Raw genomic sequence first — 27,537 nt, 5'->3', positions numbered from 1 at the left:
TATATGTCCAATGGCCCAACCCAGTAAACATCATGGGCCACATTATGCCTAATTATTGGGTACACTAGATGGGCATATCCCAGCCCTAAGCCCAGCCCAACCTATTAGAGGTTGTCAATGGACTCCAAAAGTTCGAAATATAATTCAACGATTTATTTCATATCATGCACTAATGGACAAAGATACCATACAGAGTAGGAATTGACCCACCGATTCGAATCCTCACCGTTTGATCAATCAAACAGAAGGCAGTAAAATAGCAGTGTATACAATTTATCAGAACTCAGTGAGTTAGACGTGTGCAGTGCAGATCGCCTGTATTTCACACGACCCCAGAAGTCCAGAACTTCCAATGTCAACGGCTGTCGCCAGCTCCTCAAATTATTATATTATCCATATTTCTCTTGGCGATTGTGACGTCAAAGCTAACGGAATCTCCGTAGACCTAACCGGCTGACTGACGTTTTCCGTTAGTTTGACTTCTGTCCGTTACTCTGCAACTTGAACTACTGTAAACCCAACGACCACATTTCTTGATTTGTTCAGACCTTCTCTCTCTCTCTCTCTCTAATGGCGTCCAATCTCCTTTCGAGACACCTTTCCATGGATTCTCTTCCCTTTCGACGTCGATTCCTTTCACTTCCTTTCTAACCAAATAGTGAAATACTCCCTTTCTAACCAAATAGTGAAATACTCCCTTTCTTTCTGGCTCTACAGAAACCCTTGCTTCCTAGTTTCCTCTTCAATGGTGGAAGTGAAGCTCTTGCGTTGGACCCCTCAAAGCTCAGTTTCCCACGGTCATTGCTGAGAGAGATTCATTGTAGGACCACTCAGAGCGGCAATGGCAGCAGAGCCGGAGATGGAGAAGAAATGGGAGGAGGTGCTAAGGAAAATGCTTCCTGCCGGAGCGCCACTGCCGGACGAGGAGCACCTCGATTACTCGATTGCCGTGGAGTACCAGGGGCCTCCGGTGCTGTACGAGGTCCCCAAGGTTGAGCCACTAGACTTCGATTCTCTCTCGATTCGGAGCTCGTCCTTGGTTTCTGTATCGGAGTATGCGCCGGTGGCGAGAGTCGTCGCGCCGGTTATTCTGGCAGCTCCAAAGGCTTCAAGGTTTAATGAGATTCTTAATGGAGAGGGCAGTGGAGAACTGGGGAAGTCTCCTCAGGTGGAGAGCCCAAGGTCGTTGGGGTCCACGAGGGCGCAAACTGAATTTCGGGGAGATGGGTCAAGAGAATTGGATTGGGGGGGTGAAGGAGCAGAGGAAGGGTTGAGTCCTGCGTCATCTCCATCGCTTTGGGAAGGGAATTCAGCATCTGATTCACCATTCGTTGGTTCGCCAAAGACGACAGTTGTGGGGAGGAGAACTGCAGTGGTGGCATTCAATACTGCAGACCAGTGGGTAGACGAGGAGGATGAGTTGGCTTCGACCAGGTCCAGTGTTGTTGATCAAGAAGTGGTACCAGTTGTGGTTCAAAGGAAGAGAGGTGTTTGTAGCAGGTGTGGGAAAGGGAACATATTGAAGGAGAGGGAGGCTTGTTTGGTCTGTGATGCAAGGTATTGCAGTAATTGCGTGCTTAAGGCAATGGGTTCGATGCCAGAGGGTCGAAAGTGCGTGAGCTGCATTGGAAAGCCAATAAATGAGTTGAAAAGATCGAGCTTGGGGAAGTCTTCGAGGATGTTGTGCAGACTGTGTAGTCCTTTAGAGGTAAGGCAGATCATGAAAGCAGAGAAGGAATGTTCAGCAAATCAGCTCCGGCCTGAGCAGCTTATTGTGAATGGCAGACCACTTAGACAAGAAGAACTGGCTGAAATTTTGGGTTGTGCATATCCTCCTCAGAAGCTGAAACCAGGGAGGTACTGGTATGATAAGGATTCTGGACTTTGGGGAAAGGTAAAAGTAATTTCTTATACAAATAAGGAATTGTTATTCCTTTGTTATGGTTTAAATCTAGTTTGTTGCGATTACATTTTAATAGTTGAATTCCAGGAGGGAGAGAAGCCTGATAAGATCATAAGTTCAAAATTGAATGTTGGGGGGAAGCTACAGTCAGAGGCAAGCAATGGGAATACACAAGTATATATTAATGGGCGTGAAATCCCAAAAATAGAGCTCAGGATGCTGAAGGTAAGATTTTGATACAGAAACACTGAAAGACCCCAACATACACATTACGTTAAATAGAAAAGAAAAACTTGATTTGAACTTCTAGATTGCTTTTCTCACAGTGATAGTTAGCTACCTCCATAAGCCTTGGAAGAGGACTGTCATGCCTTCTTTGATATACATTCTTTCATGTATACCTTTTTTTTTTTTTTATCATAAAACAAAATTTTATTAAAAATAAAAAAGAGAATACGATAGGAAGGTGATAAGACATCACCTGAAAGAAAGAACCCCCCCAAAAAAAAAGACAACTACCAACAACCTCCGATGGATCAACACCAACTGAACTGAAGAACTCCATCTAAGAACCTCAGAACACAAAAGAAACCTAGGACCCACAAATCAAGAGCAAAACCATAGAAACCCCTTCTACTTTGGGCTAGCCAATCCCTGCCCACCCACCCTACTGATCTGCTGCCAAACTCAACAGCTCACTCTTCTATATCCTCCAAAACTTCATCATAAATGCTATCATCATCAACAGAAACACTGTCCATTCTTTGTTTTTATTCTCCCAAGCCAAAAAGACTTTCCTAGTGAACTCCTCCCCACCTAAGAAGAACAAACTCAACATCTTACCAACTTGAACCTCCCTGTCATCCATTTTTTCCAAATCAATCCTTTTCTCCGCCAAATTGTCTTTAACAAACATTGCTAAGGCATCCTCTCTTATCTTCGTTGTGCCTCCTTCAACTTCCTTACCACCCCCACTGTCCCTAGACGAACCTGTCTCCACCACTTCATTCTCTTGAGTGCACATAGTCGACTTACTAGAAAACTTGCAACTCAACAGCTGTTGATCGTCCAAACTCCCCTTCTCCTCAGGTCCCAACTTAGACTTATGCACATCTTTCAAACCTTTTCTTCTGTAAATTCTTTTAAATCTATTAGTAGGACTCGACCCAACCAGGCCTTTAAGGCATGAGAAAACCCATGTCACATGAACCAGATATGATCTACTTGAACATCTTTACTTCCTACACTGTTAAGTTACCTTCTATCATGAGACTTCTACAACTGCTAGTTGTTTTCCCATTTGAAGTTGCAAATGACAATCTCAGTTAATCTGCCTATTTCTGTAAAATTGAACATGTAGGATATTGTGAAATCCATGCAAAAGGGTTTTCTGAAACCTACAGTGAGGTTGCGAAGTTTTTAATATCTGCAGAGGAGTAATTAACATATCATGTAGTGTGTTCTGTAAGTTTTATCTATCCTTAAGTTTAGCCTTGAAACATAATCTGTACTTGAACAATAAAAAGAAAAAAAAAAAAACAATGATTACTAAGTAAACAGAAATATTGGAGTGCAATCAACAGAAGACCATATAAATGGATAGAAGGGGGAATAAGTGAATAACTCAATCTTAGGTGGGAATCACTCAATCATCAAGATAGGAATAGGGGTGATCATTTCAGGAACCCCTTTTTATTATATAATATATATAAAATTAAACTTTGTTTTTGAAGAGGAACTTAGTTTTTGAAAAAAAAAAAACTAAAAAAAGGCATGGCACTTAAAATACCAATACACTTAGGTTCTTTGTCCAGGCCTGGATAGAATATGCATACATATTAAACTTAAACATATATGCCTGTATATTATATACTATATAAATATTATGATATTATACATATCATATACTATATATAGTATTTTATATTACAAGTATAACATATATTTTATATATACTATATAATTTATATAATACACAAAATACATTTAAGGTTGTAGGCCTGGCACAGCATGACCTATAATCAACCCTAGGAAACACTCAACTTTCAAATTAGGGAATGCTTTCATAGATTATCAGTGTTGGGTATCTATAGATCTGGGATTCAAAATGTCCTTCATATATTAATTATTTAAAATTTCTATATTCATGCCTTAGCATCTAGGGCACCCTAAAATTATGTATTGGATCTTTGGATGTTTGATTGTTGGGCTGCATTAGTTTTTTTTTTTTTATCAGCAGATGAAAAAAATATTCATTAATTAGGGAACAAGTATCATTGGGCTGCATTAGTTAGTGACACACTCACTTCAATTATACTTGACATATCTTCCATCTTTCTGAGTGGCATTTGGATGCTAAAATTTTGTTGTATTTACTCACCTGATTATGTCTTCAATTAGCTTACACTCTGTAATCCATATACATTTGTGTTCATTTTCTTGGAGCAGTATGGTCTTTTTTTGGGTTTTCTATGCTGTTGGAATGCATGATCTCTCTGTTATTTAAAATTTTTGACTGAAGTACTATGTGTATGTATTCATTTACTATGCTTCCTTAAGTGGCACGGTTGTTTGTCAGATCATATATTCAGTTGTCGTGCCATTGATTTGGTCCTATTTTTTGTATGCAAACTTGATGCATGGTCTTGTTGACTTTAATTTCAGTTAGCTAAGGTGCAATGCCCCCGAGATACTCATTTTTGGGTGTACGCTGATGGGTCTTATGAGGAAGAAGGTCAGAATAACATAAAGGGTAAAATATGGGAAAAGGTATACTTCCATCTATTAATACAAGTAACTTTGACCTGGTTCAATTTTGAAATCTTAAATCCAGCTATGGGATTTTCTGGGCAGGCATCAACTCGCTTTCTTTGTTCACTATTCTCATTGCCTGTGCCCCCTGGAAATGCTACTGGACAAGGAGAAGATGCAGCTAATTTCTCAAGTAGGTCTGTGCCTGAATATTTGGAGCAGAGAAAAGTTCAGAAACTTTTGCTACATGGCTTGGAAGGTTCTGGAACCAGCACTATCTTCAAGCAGGTCTGCTTATCATATTTTAAATATTTTTCAAGTTGTGGCATTCTACCAACAATACATTTGTAGTTTCCAATAAATGTCATGCATCCTCTTTTTCTTTTTCTTTTGCATTTTGAAATATAATCAAGCTGATCATGGTCTGGTCAGTATAAAAGTCAACAGTTATCTTGTGTTGCAAATTTATTTTTGTCACATAAATTTATTTTCATGAAAGGCATGTCATGATGAGGGAACATGCAAAAAACCTTCACATGAGCAATATCTATACTTGTCCTATTTGAAAACAATTAAGTTGCCATCTATTACTTGGATACACCAAGGACACATGGATACAGTATCGAATACGAAATTTACACTAAAAATTGCAGTATCTACATGATATGATACCATTGTATAGGTACCCTTGTATTATAGGTTGCTAGACAAAGGTTTTTTTGATTGAAAATAAATCAACTATTATTGTTGTGGAAAATCAACAAGGGTCAGCATTGTAGTAAATGTGTTTCTTTCATTACTTTGTAATTAATAGTGCACTTCTTGCATATTAATCCTATACATTTTATAAGTAATAAAATCTATCAGTTAAATATAGCGAAGAGCTAACTTATCTTTAGCTAGCTTAGAATAGGTTCATGAAAGACCCAATAATAGAAAGAACTATTGAATCTTACTATAGTCTGCCCCTTATAGAAGACCCCAGTATAAATCTGGTTCCTTCTCTTTGTAAGGAATCAGCTATGGAGTTTGCTGATCTAGGCATCCATCTGAACAAGGACTTCAAATTAGATGCCAAGGATTTGGCCCCTCTTAGTGCATGAGATCATATCCAACCATCTGTTCAGTATCCTCCTGTCCATCAAATAACAACCTGTGAATCTCCCTCTACAAGGTTGTCATGAATTATGGTGTCATTGTCTGCACAAATAAGAAATTTCACTAAATTAAGCTCTTTATGAATGGAAAAAAGGAAATTGCTCTGAATTAAGCTCTTTACAAAAGCATGAGAAAACAATGAAAGCCGCCTAATTTTCTCAATGATCACCTTCTGGAAAGTGGCAACAAACTTCTCAAAAGTTTAATGTTTTCTTTCTCTCTAACAAATAGTGGAGTTATTCAATTATAAGTAACTCCTGAATATAAGATATATTGTGTTGCCTTTTCCTGGAACAGGCCAAGTTTTTGCATGGGAACTTTACTTCAGAAGAGCAGCATGATATGAAACTTATGATACAGAGAAACATGTACAAATATCTCAGCGTATTGCTCGAAGGCCGAGAGCGTTTTGAAGAGGAGGCTTTGATGAGAAGGGATGCTACTTTTGATGCTGAAGAGTCTGGCCAAGGTTTCAATTAGACATTTTCCCTTTGCTGTTTGCATTCCATCTTTATAATCTAGTTTTTTTAGTGAAATCACTTTGTTGAGATCAGGTATCCATGGCAATTTTACATGAACCACTGCAATGAAAGTTGGGACTGGATCCTGTATCTGACTCACATATATATGTTTTTCTTAATCAGTAGCAAGATTGAAAAGACTCATTGATATTCATGAAGACAAAGAGATGATGCTGCATGGACTCTCCTAAATGGATTAAATATCTATGTCAGACATGTGTTGGATTCCAACACTCCATCCATTCTTAATGGATACTTCAAGTCTTCAATATAACATTGTCCTTTATCTACTTGCTTATCATAATAAATATTTTTTATAGAAACCATCATAAAGTTAAAAAGATAAAGTTCCAGACTTTTTTTTATAGGTATTGTAGGTTTTCAAGACTGCTATTCAGTCTTGATCACTAAGAGATTTCAGGTTCGATGAGAAGAGAAAGTGAAGAAGATGTAGAAGAAAGAGTGATGGAAGAGCAATAGAACACAGATTTTGAGGAGAAGAACAGAATGTCAATATTCTACCGCCGCCACTTTAAGTTAATATATATATAGGTTATGCTAGTTACATGAAAGGACATATCTGCCCTTGGTGTTTACGTCATAACTGCTAACAAATAACAACCAATATAAAACTGAAACTAGAAATAACAGAACAACAAAATAACCACAGCTGTGACAGAACAACAAAATAACCACAACAAAATAACTACGGACATAGTGGGACCATTGTTGTGGGGCCCACATCAATGTTCTCTACACTCCCCCTCAAGTTGGGAGTATATGCTCATCATTCCCAACTTGGATAGATCCGCCTCTAGCTTCTTTCTTGATACGGCTTTAGTAAGAATGTTGGCTAGTTGCATACTGGATGTGATGTAAGGGAGACATACTTCTTGAGATGAGACCCCCTCTCGCACAAAATGGCGGTCAACTTCAATGTATTTGGTTCTGTCATGCTGTATTGGATTATGTGCTATATTAATGGCGGTTTGATTATCACAATACAGCATCAGGGGCTTCTCATACTCAATACCCAACTCCACAAGTAGAGATCAACCATATGATTTCAGCCACTCCATTGGCCATGGACCTGTATTCTGCTTCAGCACTTGACAACACTAACAACATAAGTAATATCTGGCCGAGTGAGGCAGATATTTAGGAGCTTTCCTACCAGTTACTAGAACATAACTTTGTCTTCAAGAAGCTCCCCATTCTCGGCACTAATCCTGTGATTCTGTTCAATTGGTGTATCTGCAGGCTTGACACCTAACTTTCTAGTTTCTACCAACAGGTTTAGGACATATTTCCTTTTGAGATATAAAGATCCCCTGTTTGGATCTAGCAACCTCAATACCCAAAAAATACCGGAGTACACCAAGGTCCTTCACCTCAAATTCTTGGTGAAGAAACTGTTTAAGAGACTCAATCTCATGGCTATCATTCCCTGTGACCACAATATCATCAACATATACTGCCAACAGTGTCAAAGAGGACTCCACCCTCTTGATGAATAGGGTATGATTTGACTGGGCCTGTACATATCCAAACTTCACAAGTGCTAGTCTAAATCTATCGAACCAAGCCCTAGGTGACTGTTTCAAACCATACAAAGCCTTGTTGAGCCGGCAGACCTTCTTACCTACTTCTGCATCATAGAATCTAAGAGGCAAACACATGTAAACTTCTTCTTGCAGATCTCCATTCAGAAAGGCATTTTTCACGTCCATTTGGTATAAAGGCCAAGTGTGACTTGCTGCAAGGGACAAGAAAACTCGAATAGTAGTCATGTTGGCTACCGGTGCAAATGTCTCCAAGTAATCTATGCCATAAGTTTGTGTAAACCCTCTTGCAACTAATCGAGCTTTATACTTCTCAATAGATCCATCTACATTATGCTTCACTGTAAATACCCATCTGCATCCAACTGGTTTCTTTCCTTTTGGCAAATCAACTACCTCCCAGGTATTGTTCTTCAACAGAGCATCCATCTCAACTTGCATTGCATCTTTCCATTCAGGGACGGATAGGGCTTCTTGCACTGTTCTTGGAATAGGGACATTGGAAATGGAGCTAAGGTAGGACCTGTAGGTAGGAGATAGGTGATCATAGGATAAAAAATAGGAAATACAGTGGACTGTGGATGTGGTAGAATGTCGTTTTTCTTTACGGACTACAATTGGAAGGTCAAGATCATCTGTAGGGGAAGTCTTTGTGGGCTCTGGGACTGAAGTATCTGGACCTGGAGCTGTAGATGAGATTGGAGCTGGTCTGGATTGCTGATGATCAGGATCAACCTGCCTGCACCGCCTGTGATAAACCCTAAACTCATGATACCTCTGACCACCCTCACCATTGCAATTCTCATCACCCAATGGAATAGGTAAAGGAACTGCCCCACTCTCATTGCTCTCCCCTGAAGACAAGAACTCAAACCCCCACTCTCACTACTCTCCCCCTAAGGGGCAACCCGAGGATAATAGGGTGTCCCCTCAAAGAAAGTGACATCCATGGAGACAAACTTCCTCCCGGAGACAAGATCATAACAGCAATAACCCTTTTGAGTTTGTGCATAACCAAGGAAGATGCATTTGGAGGCTTTGGGTTCGAACTTGGAGGGATGGGGTCCGAGAAGCTGAACGAAGCAAGTGCAACCGAATGTCTTAAGGGGAATAAAAAACAAGTCCTCACGTGGGTGTAGAAGCGAAAAAGGAGATCGCATATCAAGGACCCTGGAAGGGACCCGATTAATAAGGTATACTGCCATGAGGATAGCGTCCCCCCAGAAGCGAATAGGGACATTGGAAGTAAACATGAGGCTTCTAGCCACTTCAAAAATGTGCCTATTCTTCCTCACGACAACTCTATTCTGCTGAGGTGTATGAGGACAAGAGCTTTGGTGGATAACCCCATGATGAAGAAGATAAGATGTCAATGATTTAGCAAAGTATTCCTTTGCTTTATTAGATCGGAGAACTTTGATCTTGGCATCAAACTGGGTTAGGATCATTTGGTGAAAATTTTGAGTCAGGGAAGGTACCTCATCTCGTGAACGCATGAGATAAATCCAAGAAAAGCGGGTATGGTCATCAACAAATAACAAAAAATATCTGTACCCACCCATAGAAGGGATATGATAAGGCCTCCAAACGTCAGTATGCACAATATCAAAAGAATTATCACTCATTTTATTACTCAATAAATAAGGCTTTCTACAATGCTTAGCAAACTCACAACTTTCACACTGTAGCTGAGACAACTCAATAGACTCAAATAAAGTAGGAAACAGACTCTATAAAGATCGAAAAGACAAATGACCTAATCGGTTATGCCAAAGCATAACAAGACTCACACTCTTAGAAACAAAAGACAACTTCTCTACTGACTCTTCCTGACGGAACCGCTCCCCAAGCAGATAGATCCCATTCGTCTCACAGACCGTCCCAATCACCTTCTGCGTCTCCAAGTCCTAAAAAACACATCGGTCAGGGAAGAAGGTTACTGAGCAGTTCATATGCTTGGTAATACTACTGACTGACAGAAGGTTAGTATCAAGCTTAGGCACATGCAAAACAGATGATAGGGAGATAGTATCTGAAAGCTTGATGTCACCCTTCCCAGAAATAGGAACCAGGGAGCCATTAACAATAGATACTTATCCCTACCAGAAGACAAATGGTAAGTAGTAAACAGTGAAGGCAAGCTAGTCATGTGATTAGATGCACCTGAGTCGATTACTCAACAAGGTTCAGTAGTACTTGAAGCTGAGGCATGATAGGCTGAAGCTCGAGTACCTGAATGGGCAAAGGCATATGTGATAGGGGCTGATGGAGGCTGCGGTGGCTGAGTTGAATTTCCAACCTCCTTTTCTAGCTGTATTAGGGCAGCCCGAACTGCAGTTAAGGTCTCCAAAGATGTTCCTTTTGTGCCAGATGAGGATGCTGAATCAGTGTTCATGGCTACATGAGCAGTGCCCTTCTTGTTTCTTAACTTCGCAGGAACCAAGTGGGGATGCAGTTTCCAACATGTCTCTTTTGTATGTTTGGGTTTCTTACAATGTTCACATACTACATCCTTCTTGTCTTCCTTCTTCCTGTCATTCTCTAAATCACCCCCTGATTTGGGTGTAGCCGCTACAAAGGCTGATATGGGTTGCATCATAACCTTCCTTCTGGTTTCTTCACTGTGTACAAATGAGTAAGCCTGAGAGAGAGTCACACTGTCTCTAGTCAAAATCTGCTGCCTCACAATATCATATTCTGAGTTCAGTCCCGCTAGGAACTCAAACACCCTGTTTGTCTCGATGTGCTTTCTATGGGTCTGAGCATCTTTGGGACTCTCCCACTCAAGAGTCTCTAAGTGATCAATCTCATGCCACAGGGACTTCAAGGTAGAGAAGTAGACCGATACTGGTTTCTCTCCTTGTTTAAGGGTGTTCACTTCACATTTCAATTCATATGCTCTGGCAACATTAAGGGGTTGGGAGTAAGTTTCTTTCATAACATCCCATATCTCCTTAGCTGTCTTTGCCCACAAATAATTCCGGCTAATATGAGGCTGCATAGAATTACACAGCCATGTCATAACCAAGTAGTTTTCTTGCATCCACTTGGTATATGTCGGGTCTCCCTTGGAAGGTTCTTTCATATCTCCCAGGAGGTACCCTAATTTACCTCTTCCACCAATAGCCATCATGGCTGATTGGGCCCATTCCAAATAGTTTGATCCATCAAACTTTACGGTCGTAATCTGACCACCCATCTCAGAAATACCACCATAACTGATGTTCCCAAGACTGCCTTCTGCTTGAATTTTAGACTCCATTTCTGTCAAGTCTCAAAACAGTACTTGAATCACCAATCACAATCAAAACAGTATCGGCCTGATCTGTATTCTTAGTGTATGTGCACAAAACTGAAGTAATTCTGATTTGAAACCAACTAGCCAACACAACAGTAGCTGTCCGTAGATCTCTAATCCCCTTAGAACTCTGAGAACAACTTTAAAACAAAACTGATATGCTAGGGAAAGTTAGGGTTTTAATCAGTCCTGAAAGGAAGCAATTCAGTCGCACAGTCCAAACTATATAGATGAGCTTTCAGTAGGGTTAATAAGAAACCCTAGAATCTGATCGGACCTACCAATCAACTTAAGAGTAGCTCTAAGTAGATCACAGGGTTCAGTCAACCACTAGGGCTTGCCGCAAATCACTTTCAAACCCTAGAGTAGAGAGAAACACAGTTCGGTCCAAGGTTTGATGTAAAACCCTAGGAAATCGAAGAGAGAAAAAGCTAGAATGGTTCGGCCTTCCCCTCCAGATAGGTCCAACCTATCTTCTCTGAAAGAACTTCTATTAAAAAGTAACAACTTACAAGGAAAAATAGTTCGCTGCCTTCTAGGGTTACCTGAACCCTAGTCTTCTCTGATCCTTCCTGACCACCAACACTCTGCAACCCTAGCAAGTTTCCAACAGCTGCTAGTACCTCTGGTGATCTCCAAGAATCAGTCTGCGAACTCCTTTTCAGCTTTCAGTCCTAGGAGATTCTCATGTGGTCGGCTGGTATTAGACTCACATGAAAAACCCTAACCTGGCTCTGATACCATGTAGGTTTTCAAGACTGCTATTCAGTCTTGACCACTAAGAGATTTCAGGTTCGATGAGAAGAGAAAGTGAAGAAGATGTAGAAGAAAGAGTGATGGAAGAGCAATAGAACACAGATTTTGAGGAGAACAGAATGTCAATATTCTACCACCGCCATTTTAAGTTAATATATATAGGTTATGCTAGTTACATGAAAGGACATATCTGCCCTTGGTGTTTACATCATAACTGCTAACAAATAACAACCAATATAAAACTGAAACTAGAAATAACAGAACAGCAAAATAACCACAGCTGTGACTAGATACATTCTACCCTATGGACAGAGTGGGACCACAGCTGTGGGGCCCACATCAATGTTCTCTACAGGTATATAATGTTAGAATTCAAAAAATATGGACTACTTTAATAGTTTAAACTTTTATGTGGACATGTCTGATAGTCCTCGTTTTATCCTCTTGCCAAGTCACACTCTTGGACACATTGGATTGCGATTCCTGAGCATGTGTCCATGCCAAGTTACTCTTGGACACACCACCACTCTAGCTAGGCTATTGGCTGGATTGTTGTCTGACCTTAAATCCATCCAAATGAGCTGCTCATACTGGTTATTAAAGATCTTGCCTCTCATATGTAGTGCTTTTAGATGTCATGGGTCATCATATTGTTGCCTCATCCAGTAAGAAGTGTTGCATGGACATGGATATGAGAACAAGAATTCGATGTGTGTCAGGAGTCTGACACGTCTATCGACAAGTATAAACTATTAAAAGTACTCCATATACATGTACTTGCATTGCCTCATTTATGCGTGGATACAACATTGAAGAAAAATAATGTGAAAGGGTTGGGCACCAGAAAATTTTACAGTGAAGGGTAGAAGTTAAATTTCTAGCAGAAGAGAGAATAGGAAAACCTGGCTCCTCATTTCACATTTATATACAATATTTGTTAGTTTCAGGTATGCGATACAGAATTCTGGGTTTTTTTTTTTTTTTTATCAGCATTCAGCAAAAACACAGAATTCTGAAGGGTAGAAGTTAAATTTCTAGCAGAAGAGAGAATAGGAAAACCTGGCTCCTCATTTCACATTTATATACAATATTTGTTAGTTTCAGGTATGCGATACAGAATTCTGTGTTTTTTTTTTCTATCAGCATTCAGCAAAAACACAGAATTCTGTGTAATTGATCCCATCAAGAAGGTCTAAGATACATGAGAAAAATAAAAAAATAAAAAAATAAAAAAATAAAAACTATTATATGTTCTTAAATATCTGATAAGATTGCTTTTTCTTATGTTTTAAAAGTTGGCCTGGACTAGATGGTTGGACTGCTTGGACCATCAACCACCTCCCTTTTCTGGTTCTGTACACTTAACCACCTATATCTTCCAAAAATCATTGAAGATTCAACAAATTGCTCATCTGTATGGTGGAATTGTCAATTATTAGATGCCTTGCATAACTGGCTGTTTTGTGGAACTCATCATTTTCTCTTAAAGAAATCCCCAGGATTTGCTCTTTAAACATCTAATAGCCGTTTGAAATATTATACATGTATTCCAGAGTACTTAAACACAAATGCCTCAGAAACAAGAGGTTTTAAAATAAGTAGGACTAAACAAAGTATATGACATGAAAATTTAGTATTGATAGGCGAATACCACTTAGATTGAAAGGAAAATTTTATAAAACAGTTGTAAAACCAGCTATTTTGTATGGAGCAAAGTGTTGGGCAGTCAAGAAACTTGTCCAGAAAATGAGGGTGGCAGATATGTTAATGCTTAGATGGATGAACGGAAAAGCTAGAAAGGATAATAGGATCAGGAATGAAGTTATCTGTAGGAACCTAGGAGTAGCCCTGATAGGTGATAAAAATGGGAGAAAGTAGACTAAGATGGTTTGGTTCCGTGCATGGAAGACCATGAACATCACTAGTTAGAAAGTGGTTTGCTATGAGTTGAAGGGGCTAGAAGGGCTAGGGGTGGACCAAAAAGGATATGGGTAGTAGTAAGAAATGATTTAAGCACTAATAATCTTACAGTGGATATGGCTTTAAATAGAGTGTATTGGCAAAACGGGATTCATGTAGCCAACCCCATATGGTTGGGATAAGGCATGGACAATGATGATGATGATGATTCCAGAGTATTTCAATCTACATCTTAATTTTTCCAGTTCTTCAATGCCTATCCATAACAATAACCATTGTATATATGTCTGAATATATGGCGATTCATGCAATGATTGTCTATGGTTATTTGGAATTAGAATAAAGTTCTCTTTGGAAAATCATTTATAAAAAAAAAAGTGCTCTTTGGAAACATGATCGGGTTTTGCATTTTTATCATCCGACACAGATTTTGGTTCAACATTATCATTTTGTATAGGTATATTTCAATTAAAGTCCATGTTGAATAGGATGATTTGTGACATTGGTCTCTTTATTCCTTATAAATGATTCAATAAAGCATAATGTAATGAAATATAAAATATGCATCTGAGGGAAAAATAAAGAGTTCCCCCCCTGGGATTGGGGGTGGAGGTTCTAAGCAGATTGTTCTATAACATTTTTATACCCTTGCCCCAATAACTATCTTGATGGGATTAAAAACATACAACCATCCTAAGTGTGCAATGTTTGATGCTGGTCTTGGTTTACAATTTCATATCATTAATATTTCTGGTTTTCTTTGGAACTTCAACACCCTGCTCCCTTGTATGGACCTTTATGGAAAAGCTCAAGCCTTGAATTACTACTTCAACTTCAGTTTATGATGTCCTAGATGCTGGGAGGCATAGACTAATATAATGGTTGAATTATGAATGGATGCAGCAGAAAGTGGATATGATGAAAGTAAGCAGTGCATCTATGCAATTAATCAACGGTTGAAGCATTTCTCTGACTGGCTACTGGAAATTATGGCCACGGGGGACTTGGATGCTTTCTTCCCTGCTGCAACCCGTGAGTATGCCCCTGTTGTAGATGAAGTTTGGAAGGACCCTGCAATTCAGGAAACATACAAGAGAAGAGATGAATTGCATTTTCTTCCTGATGTTGCTAATTATTTCTTAAATCGGGTATGGCTAAAGTGCTCTTATTTAACTTAGAATTTCCCACTTTTTTCCTTATTTATTCTTTCCCCTTTTGTGCATTGCAATATGATTCCCTTTATGACATTTCTTTACTACATTTAATACTGTAATTGTTGACTTACATCTCATCTCAATTGACGCTCATTTAGAATATTGAATTTATTATATTTATGCTTTATGAATCATTGTCTATTTTTTGGAGAAAAAAAGAAAATAATCATTTCTAATTGGGGATTATATGCTATTTTGGTGTCTAAACATATTTTACATAGTTGGCATATGATTTTCTTCATTTGCTTATTCTTTATCTGATTTTTTGGTGGGAAATTGGTTACTGGTTACTGGTTAGTATGCTAATGGATGTGATAGTTTCATCTCCTCTGTGATAGATGTAGGCATTACCAGCAAGCTGGCATATAATATTGGTTGGTAGATTAGTTTCTAGGATATTGTTATACTTCTAGTTGAGTTTCTCCACCAGTAATGATTCCTTTTTCTAAGAGACACTTATTTGATTCTTCTAATTAGTTATTTATTTACTGCTGATGATTTCATTATTTGATTCATTGATAGAAATAGATAATGGCATAGTACGTTCATAGTACATTTGGCATGTTCTGTAGATTAAGGCTCCTTGTAGCTTCAATTAAAGTAATACAAGAAGTGATGTATTTTCTTATATCATGTATTTTTTTTTTCTAAAGAAAAAATAAAAATCTTGAAAATCATTATTTGATGAAGAAACAAAGATTTGGCAAAGGAATTGCTTTTAAACATCTATTTTCTCAAAATCAAAATAGATGGGGACTTCCCTGAAATCCTTTTAAACATAATTTCTTTTCTTTTTCTAATTTCTTTTCTCTTTAGTAAAAATAGGAAGCCTTCAAAGATTTGGCGCAAATCTTTGAAGGCTTCCTATTTTTACTAAAGAGAAGAAATTAGAGTGGGTCTCGGTTTTACCAGAATGAGGATAAAGCTTGGAATCGGGATAGGCTTGTGGCAGCTATTGGCTAATCTGTGTCAGAGTGAGTCTTGGTTTTACCAGAATTTGATTAAGTAAATAAAGAGGACCTAGGGGACAGTTTTGGGGTTACAAATATGTAACTTGGATGACCTGTTTTAATTTAGTCATGTTTGTAGGTGTTGCCTTAACACCTGACTAGAATGTACTACTTTTTTTTTATTTTTTAATGAAATATTTACATTTACTTATCAAAAAAAAAAGATTTGGCAAGGGAATAAATTTAATTTCTGTTCTTCAGCATATAATATCCATGTGTACTTGTCTTGGAAATTGTCTTTTTCTTTGGTATATATAAGTGGCACTGGTCTAGTTTATGCAGCTTTTCTTATTGAAGTGAACGGATATGAGTCAGGAGTGAGCCTTGGTTTTACCAGAATTTGATCAAGTAAATAAAGTGGATATAGGGGACAGTCTTGGGGAAGTTTTGGGGTTACAAATATGTAACTTGCTTGGATGACCTGTTTTGATTTGGTTTCTCATTTTTTGTTATGTTTGTAGGTGTTGCCTTAACACCTGACTAGAATGTACTACTTTTTTCTTTTTTAACGAAATCTTTACATTTACTTATCAAAAAAAAAGGAAAAGATTTGGCAAGGGAATGAATTTAATCTGTTCTTCACCATATAATACCCATGTGTACTTGTCTTGGAAATTGTCTTTTTCTTTGGTATATATAAGTGGCACTGGCCCAGTCTGTGCAGCATTTCTTATTGAAGTGAACGGATATGATATCATCCCATAATTTTTTTTTGCATATTTTGTCTGATTCTTTTTCTCATCTTATTTATGTCCAAAATTCTTGATATTATCATTAGGGAAAACCTATGATATTGGAAAGACATGGCATTGGAAGAGCTTTAACCAATCAAAACACCCCTGTGAATTGAGATGAACACCACCTAATTGATCACCTCTTTTATGGTACCGGTTGATTGGATGTATGTTTTTCCGATATCATGTCTTTCCGGTATCATAGTCAAACCCTTATCATTATTATGAAAAGACAGAATAAATGGGTTTGGAGTCTATATAAATAAGTTGACAAGCAAATTCTTATTCTTTTTTGTTTTGGAGAAGTTTATAATTCTTTAAAACCATAGATGTTGGAATAGTTCTGAAAATGGTTGGCCTTGTCCCAACCTTATGGGGTCAGCTATATGAATCCTGTTTTATTCCCTTCTGTCAGTGCAGTTGTCCATTGTTAAATTATGGTGCACTCATGCTTGTAGGACAATTGTAACAATAACAAGCCCGGCTTTGGTGGGCTATCAAGCAAATGAGTGATTCTGGATCAATGAAAAATTGCTATGCTACTTATAATTAAAGAGAAATTTGCTATTCAGACTTGTAATAGGGGAGCTGACTTTCGACAAGATTTTTGATCTAAAAAGTGATAGAAGTTCATCTCAAATATTTGTTTCGTCTGTACAAAAGATTAGAATGGAATCTTCATTAATTTCTAATTTGGTGGCTCTGTTTGTTTGATATGATTGATTTCTACGAGAGGAGTTATGGAAGCATTGAAATATAAGCCACTTCTAGGAAGTTCCTTTGCCATTTCTTTGCAAGGATACGAGGGAATTGATAAATCTTATCATGTGATAAGGGGAATCTATTGAAGCAAATTTTCACTCACCTTTAAAATAAAGGATTCATGAGTGGTAAAGAAATAGGAGTTTGGAAAATATGTGAAGTAATCATGATGATTTAAGAGTACTAGAAATTCATCATAATTAGTTCAGGGATACTGTGCAACTTCCCTTCTGATTGCAGGATTCTTTTTTTTTCACCAGTTCAGAGATACTCTTTTCCTTGAATATCTCAAAGAAAGAAAATACAAAGCCAATGAAGATGAAGATACCCTTGGCAAATGTGTCTTAGCTGGTCTTGGTCTGAATTTTTAGAGACAGTAGGACCTTGAAAGTATTTTATGTCCAACCAAGTTGAAAAATGCTGATAAGATAAAGGTTTCCAAACTATTATAGTAAAAGAAAAATGACTTGCATGATTGTATCCCATGTCAAGACTTTGTAAAGCTTGGAATCTAACATTTTTGCCCTTTTAATACTTGCTTAGAATTATTATGCTTGAAATAATTTGCAATAGAGTCTGCTGCAGCCATTTTGTTTTATGCATCACCTTGTAAGGCAAGAATTATATTGGATGCTTGACTTTGTAGGCTCAGATACTTGTTTGGTTGATAGAAATCCAGGCCTTGTGTTGATGCTTTAGTGGTTATTTACTAAGTTGCCATTTCAGTCATCGTAAAATGATCATAGGGTTAAATTATCCAGGGCAGAGTTTTCCTTCCATTCTGTTCCCTGGTGTTTTTTGGCCACAACACAGAGTAGGCTATCGTAAGGAACCACAGTTTTCTTGGTTTGCTTGTTTTTTTTACTAGAATCCACCCCACAATCAAAATGGAATATGAACAACTGCCTTAATAAATATTGTAGGAAAAACAGAGATCACCTTCATAATTACAAGTCAAGGATGAACAATAGGGAATTATAGATAGTGGACAATGCGTAGGCATTAGACCAATCAATTTGCTCATTCTACAATGTGGCAAGAATCTCATTCGGATTTCAGTATGCCTTTATCCTCCTTTCACATTTCTTCTTTTTGTTCTGTTCAGTGTCTTCATTAGTGTTGTTTTGATTATATGCTAGTTGAAGTACACATTACAGCTACCCATACTCTATGATTTCAACCTAAAATATTCTCTATAAACCGCAGTCACTTCCATCTATTCATTCCCCAATCTGCAGTGGCTATTTTCCAGTGCTAGTGATCTTTAGTCCTTGTTTCTTCACAATTGAAGACTATTTTGGCAACAATAGCATACTGTTTCTAAATTTGCCCCACTTGACCCCACCTTTATATTGACAATCTCTGTCTTCCTATATTTTCTCATTATTTAGGATTGAAATGGTTGGCTGATGTCCCTTTTCCCAATTGGCATTCCTGTTCATCTACATAGCTAGCATCTGTTCTATTCTCACACTAGGACTTACCTTATTAATTCTGTATAAAACTTGAAAGGTAAGGAGTCTCACTATTGGAAATTGTTTCTGGAAATTCATGTCCAATGTAAAGGAATACAACTTTTTCTACCTATGTAGGAACCATGGTTGGTGGTAATATTTATCAATATTCAAATGGAACATTTTTGTTCCAGAAATAGAAAGGCAACTATTTTCTGCTCCTAACAACAGCAGAAACAAGTTGTGTTGACCTGCTAGAGATCATCTCTTCGGCGATGGTTTCTTTGTGCTTCACTGTTATAATTGTAATTACAAAATTTTGTAATTTTGTGTGTGATCTGAATGAATTGATCAGCAGCATTGATTTTTGATCCATTCTATGTCAATTGGTTGACCCCGGATTGCATTCAATGCCAATGGTGTTGACTTGGTCAAAACTCTTTTATGAAAAACAAAGAACATTTTAAAGTGCTTAAAAATTGTCAACAATTAATGTTTTGATAGTTAGTGTTGTATTAGCTAGGTGTCATAAGCATCCTAAAAAATGTTGAGGGAATTTATAGACCTTGAAGAATCAAAATTTTGATGTAGGTTGTGAGGTGTGTACGTTCAAGACCACCATGGATCTCTGGTGAAGGGATCTGGTAACGTTGGTGTACGTTCTAGTGAGGTGTGCACCTTCGTTTTTTTCTTAGTTCCTATGGCGCGCTACTTCCCTTCAAGCAAATCTGTTGGAGGGAAGAGAAGATGGGAAGCTATCAACTGGTACCAAAAAGTGGAGAAAGAAGGGCGGACAAGAGTCAATCTCTCATACAGTGATGCGGCAGTAGCAGGTGCCTGGCCTGCTTTTGGATCGTTGGAGGTGAAGAGGGTCGGCGGTAAACGGGTGGTAGTCACTGACTCTCAGGCGGTGAATGCAAGAAGGGAGTTTTTGCGGAACTGTTTGGTGGGAAGGTTCTAGTGGGGATAGGGGACTAGGGAAGTGGAGCTTTGGGCAAACAGGCAATGGAGAGAGGTGGGGGGAATGAAAGTGAAGAAAATGGCAGATGGCCTCTTCCTTTTCATCTGCCCTTTGAGAGCTGGTGCGGATTGGGTGTTAAGAAACGGGCCATGGCAGCTGGGAAGAAATCCACTCTTGTTGGACTGGTGGGGTGCGAGTGCGGGTTGCTGCTATCTAGATCCTTTTGTTCAAGGGGAGGACTTGGAGTCGGTTTGGATCAGGGTGTTTGGTCTTCCTCTCCTTCTCTGGTGTCCAAGCGTAATAAGAGATATAGGGGATGCCTACGGGGGTTTCGCAGAAGACTCGTGCTAGGTCAAGCTCCCCGGCGGCCGGTGGTAGAGAAGATGGTGAAGATCTCAGCTTTCTCTCGAGCTGTTCGATCTCAGAGACAACGAAGGGTCTAGATGTGCTTGCAGAGGAAGTCGGTGGGAAGGGATTTCAAATTTCAAATTTGGGGGATAGAGGGCAGACCTTGGGAGCGGAGGATATTAAAGGCTTGATCAGAGAGTGCCTGTCCGAGCTACACCCGGCACCTAGTAAGGGCTGCTCGTTAAGAAATCAGAATGTGGACCACCAGCTCCTTCTTTCCGAGTCCCACGTGGCCAAAGACAACTTAGAAGAAGGATCTGGGCTTGGCTCGTCCCCTCCAGCCCAGTCGGGTTTTCCCTCCTTCGATTCGGATGTTGGGCCTGGGCCCAAAGCAATAGTGAGCCCAGGTCCCCTCCTAGTCGAAGGGCACACAGTAGCCCATCTCTCAGAATCCCTACCTGGTTCAACCAACCCGCTAATGGGTTCAGGGCCAACCGGGGTTCTCAGGACCAGTGTTTGATCGCTCTGTGGTGGGAGAAAGAGGGAGTTTTGGACCTCCGTTCGCCTACTTTGAAGCCTATGCCTCCTCCTCCTACTTCTCCGGGTCTCAGTTGGAGACCAATCAGTTTGCTGTACTGCGAGTGGAAGACGAGCTGATTGAGTTGGATCCGATTGCGATGGTGGTTTCAGACTCTTAGGCCGAAGGTGGGGGAGATGATCAAGACGGTGTTGGATCCCAGGCGGAAGGAAGTAAGTTTTGTGCTACTACTGTGGGTACTGAAATAGATGTTCAGACGCAGGAGATCAGTAGTTTGGTGTTGGCTCAGTCGAGTTTGGTAGGTAAACAACTAGTGAGTTCATGTGCCTCTTCTTGGGTCTCATCAAAGATGCTGGGTTTGGGTAAGTTTCTGGGGATTTCGTTAGAAGGGTTGGAAGAGGAGACAATCAAATATTTGGAGGGAGTGCTTTTGGCAAGGGGGAAAGTTGCAGCAAAGAAGGGAGGTAACAAATCTAAGAAAAGCAGAGAAATGATGCGACTGACATGGAGTTTAAATGACAAAGCTGGCAGTAGTGAGGGGAGTGTGAGGGGGAGAGGAGAAAGTCTTGAGTGCCAAGCTTTCTTTTGCTTCAGGGGTTTGTAATGGAGTTAAAATTGCTCTCTTGGAATGTTAGGGGTTTGGGGTCGGGTAGGAGGCTTGTAGTGTGAGTCTCTGAAGAAGTCAGGGTAAAAAATTTGTTGCTCCAAGAAACCAAGTTGGATAGTGTTGAGGCTGCAGTGGTTAGAAGCATCTGGGGGGAGGGAGAAGTTAGTAGTCAGGAGTGCAGGGGGGTTGCTGAGTATGTGGGATCCGACGGTTTGTAGTTTGGCTTCCTATCAGATTGGAAATTTCTCAATTTCCCTAGTTTTGAAGTTTGCAGATGGTAATGTTTGTCAAATTACTAATGTGTATGGTCCTAATGATCGAAGTCTGTGGGAGGAGCTGGCCGTGGCGAGGGGAAGTTTATCTTACCCTTGGGTTATTGTTGGTGATTTTAATGTCACATTGTCTGCTGATGAGAGAAGCTCTAGAGGGAGAAGATCCAGGGATATGGTTCAGTTTGCCGATTTCATCAACAGATTTGAGCTTCAAGACTTACCCCTTCATGGTAGCCAGTTTACTTGGACCAACAACCAAGACAACCCCACTCTTGTGAGACTGGACGGGTTTCTAGTTTGAGGATGCCACTCTTGTTCCTTTGTTGAAGTCTGTGTGGGATGATCTGCAGGTATTGGGTACCAATTCTTTCATTCTGGAAAAAAAATTGGGGGCCATCAAAGCAAGATTAAAGATTTGGAAATTGGAGAAAAATATGAGTTTAGACACTAAAAAGAAAGCTCTCCTGAGTTATCATAAAGGAAATTGATTCAGCAGAAGAGTTGGGTCCTATTTCTGAAGAGCATAGACTAAAAACATCTCAAGCAAATCTGAAGTTTGATAAATTGGCAGTGTCGGAAGAAATTAAATGGAGGCAAAGAGATAAAGTGGCTTGGCTGAAAGAGGGGGACAGGAATACACACTTCTTTCACAAAATGGCAAATGCAAGAGCTAGAGCCTTTGTAATAACCAGGTTGGAGGGAGAGGGCAGGGTGGGTGTCTTTGAGGCAGATATGAAGTTAGTGGCAACCAACTTTTATAAAAAGTTTATAAGGAGCCTTGGTTCTTTAGACCTTTTCCTAGGTCCCTTCCCTTTAGTCAGTTGAGTGATGTGCAGTCATCTCTTATTGAAAGATCCTTCACGGAGGAGGAAATAAAAGCAACAATCAAGTTGTTGGCTGATGAGAAGTCTTTAGGGCTTGATGGTCTTACAAACCTATTCTATATTAAATGTTGGGATGTTGTGAGACAGGATATTCTGAATGTTTTCCAGAACTTCTATGAAAGTGGTTCCTTGCAGAGGAGTTTGAATACTACCTTTATAACCCTCATTCCAAAGATTGAAGGTGCAGTGAATATCAAGGATTTCAGGCCAATTAGTATTCTGCATAGCTTCTACAAAATCTTAGCTAAAGTTTTTGATGAGAGAATGAAAGAGGTTCTAGGTAGTGTCATCTCAAATAACCAAAGTGCCTTTGTTCCGGGTAGATAGATGCTGGACTCTGTACTCATTACTAATGAGCTCATACATTCCAGGAAAAAAGAAGGTTCCCCAGGGCTGATTTGCAAACTTGATATTGAAAAGTCCTATGATCGTGTCAATTGGAGATGCGTTGATCTTGTGTTACAGAAGATGAATTTTGGGCAGAAATGGAGAAACTGGGTAAAAGTTTGTATCACCTCTCCAAAGTTCTCAGTTTTGGTTAATGGACAGTCCGCAGGTTTCTTTGATAGTTCCAGGGGTCTTAGACAGGGTGATCCCCTGTCTCCCCTACTCTTTATATGTGTAATGGAGATCCTCACTTTATTCTATAAAAAGGCTGTTGTTTCCGATGAGTGGGAAGGTTTTGCAATTTTGCTCCAGGGGGTGAGAAGGTGAATATTCTCCAATTTGCAGATGATACGTTATGCTTTGTGGATGCCTCCCCCTCATAGGTGGAGTTAATTCTTGGGATCTTATCTTGGTTTGAAGTGATTTCTGATCTTAGTCAATTGGAACAAGAGTCAAATTATCCCAGTGGGTCAGGTTTCCAATTTAGCAGATTGTGCTGGAATCTTGGTTTGTCAGATCGAGTCCCTTTCAGTCAAATATTTGGGGCCCCCTCTAGGAGTGAGTTGTGGTTCTTCTGCAATTTGGGACTCGGTAATTGAGAGAAAGTTGGCCTCTTGGAAGGCAAAATACCTTTCCTTTGGGGGTAGAGTGACTCTGATTAAGATTACTCTCTCCAATTTACCCACCTATTTCCTGTCTCTTTTCTATATCCCAAACAATGTTGCAAATCAGCATTGATCAAAAAACAGTGTTGCAAATCAGCTTGAAAAGCTTCAAAGGAGTTTTCTTTGGAGAGGTTGGGAGGAGGAGAAAAAAGTGCATTTGGTGAGTTGGGAGCAAGTCTGCCTCCCCAAAGATGAAGGGTGTTAGGCATAAGGAAATTGAAATCTTTTAATTCTGCTCTCCTCTGCAAGTGGATTTGGAGATTTGCTGCAGAAAATGATGCCTGGTGGAGATCGCTCATTGCTAGCAAATATGGTGTGGAATGGGGTAATTGGAGAACAAGGGACCCTCCTCCCAATTGGAGTAACTCTTTGTGGAAGGGGATAATGAAGAAATTTTCAGCTCTTGCTGCTGGGGTTTCAATTAAAGTTGGCAATGGTATTAGGACCAAATTCTGGAAGGACTCTTGGTGCTCGGATGAACCCTTCGCTGATTCCTTTCCTCTCCTCTTCCAGTGTGCTTTGAATCAAGAGGCTTCAGTTGCAGAGTGCTATAGCGTATCTGGTGGTTCAGCTCTTTGGTCTCCTTCATTTAGAAGGAACTTTTTTGATTGGGAGGTGGATGAGGTTTTGAATCTGTTGACCTGTCTTCAGAATCATGAGCTGGATTACTGTTCAGAGGATAAGTGACAGTGGAAGTGGAACTCAGATGGTGTGTTCTCTGTCAAGTCTCTGGCTTCTAACCTCTGTAGTAGGGGTGTTCCTGATTTCCCTTGCCGTCAAGTGTGGAATCCCACCAGCCCAACTAAATCTAACTTCCTAGTTTGGACTATGGCTCTTAATAAATGTCTTACTAGAGCTAACCTTGTGAGAAGGGGCATTTAGATTTTGGACCTGTCATGCAGCCTGTGTGGGAGTAGTGCTGAATCCACTGACCATTTGTGCATCCTGCCTGTTTTCTGCTCAGCTGTGGAGTCATTTCCTCAGCTCCATGAACTTGAGTTGGGTCATGCCGAGGTCAGTTACGGGGCTGTTGTGTTGCTGGAAGCTCATGGGTTTGAGCAAGAAAAAAGAAGATTGTTTGGAAGATGATTCCTATTGCTATGTTTTGGACCTGTCATGCAGCCTGTGTGGGAGTAGTGCTGAATCCACTGACCATTTGTGCATCCTGCCTGTTTTCTGCTCAGCTGTGGAGTCATTTCCTCAGCTCCATGAACTTGAGTTGGGTCATGCCGAGGTCAGTTACGGGGCTGTTGTGTTGCTGGAAGCTCATGGGTTTGAGCAAGAAAAAAGAAGATTGTTTGGAAGATGATTCCTATTGCTATGTTTTGGTGCATATGGTCTGAGAGGAATAGAAGGATTTTCTGTAACAAGGTTTTAAGTCTGGAAGAGCTAATTCAGAAAACAGTGGGCAAACTGATGTCTTGGGTGTCTGCGTCTGAAGATTTCAGAAATTGTAATGTGTCAGCTGTTTTTCTTTCTAGTTTCTGGTGGAATGTGTAATTGCTGATTTGATCAGTCGGCCTTTTCTGGGACTGATCTCAGCCTCCATTGTGTATTTCTTATCTCAATAAATATTACTTTACCTTTTCCAAAAAAAAATAATGTGGGTTTGAGTCTGAGAAAGCACTATGCAAAAAAATTTCAAAGATTAGGTTCATATCCAGTCTGAGAAACCCTTTAATGTTTTCATCAAATACTGAAGTTGTTACTTTTTGGTTTATTTTATTTTTATTCGTCCCTTTTGTAACCTTTTCCTTATTTTCATTAAATTTTTATTATTTGAATGGTGAAACTGCTGAAGCAGAGAGTCATCCATTCCAGCATTTGGTATCGGTCAAGAAAAACCCAAATATTTTATGTCTAGTTTCCTTTTCATAAACAGTGCATTAAGTAGGAAGACTGATAAAAGAAAAAGTAGAGAAAGAAATGAATTCCTGCATCAAGTAGTCTAGGACTGAAAGTAATATTAGATACTGGTTTGACCGTTAAAATCAATCTAAGGAAATCAGCCTAGATCCGAGAGAAAAGTGGTCTGGCGGACTGCAATCCAAGAAGTTCCTTTGGTTGCCACACCACCATAAGGGCAAGAGAGAATTTTCAGGTCCACTTAGGATCTGAATTCATATTTCCCCCCACATACATAGGAAATTCATATCTTTCACAGCTTGGTCTGCATTTATGGAACTGCATTGTTACTTCTTTCTTGATTATCCTTTGCCTTCAGATAGCATAGCCATGCATGTATATGTGCCCCCACTCATGCAGCGATCGATGTGTTGGTATGATCTTTATTAAAAGAAATTCTATTTTCTTTTTCTTTTTTTTAGTGGGAGGGGTTTAATTACCATGATGGCACAATCATATATGTTTTCTGATTTCCTATTTTGGTAAATTTGCAGGCTATTGAGATATCAAGCAATGAGTATGAACCATCTGAGAAAGACATTTTATATGCTGAAGGAGTTACGCAGAGCAATGGTGTAGCCTTTCTTGAATTCATGCTGGATGATCATAGTCCCATGTCAGAGATATACAATGAAAACTTTGAATGCCCTCAGACAAAGTAAAACCTCTCTCTCTCTCTGATATACCTTTTACTATATAATGCCTGAAACTTTAGCAAGTGGCTTAATGCTAGTGCCACTTTTTTACTAACATGATATAACCTCATGATCCTTCTGTTAGTGCTTTCTACTAGTGTTTGTCATTGACTGATCTTGTTTGTTTTCTTCTTTCCGACTTCCATTACAGCCAAAGGTACCAACTAATTCGAGTAAATTCAAAGGGACTAGGTGATGGCTGCAAATGGCTGGAAATGTTTGAAGATGTAAGGGCTGTTCTCTTCTGTGTTGCCCTAAGTGACTATGATCAGTTGCGGGCCCAGGGCATGGGTCCAGTGTGCAACAGGATGTTGGCAAGCAGGGACCTGTTTGAGAGTGTTGTGAGACACCCTTGTTTTAGGGATACCCCTTTTATTCTCCTCCTCAACAAGTATGATGCATTTGAAGAAAAGATCAAACGGGTTCCTTTAACAGTTTGTGAGTGGTTTGGGGACTTCAGTCCAGTGAAGCCCCATCACAACAATCAATCTCTAGCCAACCAGGCTTACTTCTATGTTGCCATGAAGTTTAAGAATCTCTATACCTCTATCACTAACGGGAAGCTGTTTGTGGCACAGACCAGGGCCCATGAGCGAAGTACTGTTGATGATGCATTCAAGTATACAAGGGAGGTTCTTAAGTGGGAAGATGAGAAGGATGATAAATATGTTATTAATGGAGAAGATTCATTTTACAGTACAGAAATTAGCTCCTCACCATATATTAGGCAGGAATAGATCTCATTCTTTTATGCAGTAGTAGGCCTACTTTTTTGTGTTTTACACGGGAAGGGTTTGCTACAAACAAGACGTGTACAGCTGGCTACGTAACCCAATCAAGAGTTTGTGTCAGTCATCCGTACAGGTGCCAGTTGTACAGCGCACTGGTGTGTTCATTCTTGATTGGGTTACATAGCCTGTTGCACACGCCTTGTTTGTAGCAGATCCAAAGTGGCTTACCACTGTACTCGGGGAAAAAATAACTGAAGACAGATTTCCTCTGGATAAATTTTTTGCATTTGCTGTGTGGGGCAACTGGCCCTATTTAGCTCAGTTGTGAGGATGATTTTCATTTTCAGGTAAGAAGTACGAGTAACTTGTTCAATTATGGATTGAAAGAAGCTAATCTGGGCTAAGGGTTTTATTGGAACGATCTGTTTCTGCTCTGTATATTCCAAGATCACATTCTTTACTTCAACTTTATTATATCAAATAAATTCAATTATTTTTTTA

At 39.5% G+C, this 27,537-nt stretch overlaps 1 protein-coding gene across 3 annotated transcripts; it reads left to right on the top strand.

Annotated features, from left to right (window-relative positions):
• Positions 1-535: 535 nt before the first annotated feature.
• On the top strand, positions 536-27,537 carry LOC148855324 (extra-large guanine nucleotide-binding protein 3-like). Of its 3 annotated transcripts, none has more exons than XM_088941948.1 (8): positions 536-1,894; positions 1,991-2,128; positions 4,568-4,672; positions 4,757-4,942; positions 6,110-6,281; positions 14,776-15,017; positions 26,105-26,268; positions 26,457-27,537. In XM_088941948.1, the coding sequence occupies exons 1-8, from the start codon at positions 842-844 to the stop codon at positions 27,040-27,042; spliced, it is 2,646 nt and encodes an 881-aa protein (XP_088798074.1). In that variant the 5' UTR covers positions 536-841; the 3' UTR covers positions 27,043-27,537. The 3 variants fall into 3 exon arrangements, with proteins under 3 accessions (XP_088798074.1, XP_088798073.1, XP_088798072.1); XM_088941947.1 differs by having other exon boundaries at positions 14,773-15,017; XM_088941946.1 differs by having other exon boundaries at positions 4,568-4,942.

Source organism: Nelumbo lutea, chromosome 4, assembly GCF_056320005.1.
Source record: "Nelumbo lutea isolate HS-2025 chromosome 4, American lotus-T2T, whole genome shotgun sequence".
Classification (NCBI taxonomy): domain Eukaryota; kingdom Viridiplantae; phylum Streptophyta; class Magnoliopsida; order Proteales; family Nelumbonaceae; genus Nelumbo; species Nelumbo lutea.
This window is presented reverse-complemented; position numbering and strand designations above follow the sequence as displayed.

Excerpts from the sequence above, each read along its gene's own strand:
- LOC148855324 (XM_088941946.1), top strand. The coding sequence starts at position 842 with ATGGCAGCAGAGCCGGAGATGGAGAAGAAATGGGAGGAGGTGCTAAGG. Across the intron at positions 6,282-14,775 it reads TGCTGAAGAGTCTGGCCAAG|AAAGTGGATATGATGAAAGT; the intron begins GTTTCAATTAGA and ends TGGATGCAGCAG. Across the intron at positions 26,269-26,456 it reads TTTGAATGCCCTCAGACAAA|CCAAAGGTACCAACTAATTC; the intron begins GTAAAACCTCTC and ends CTTCCATTACAG.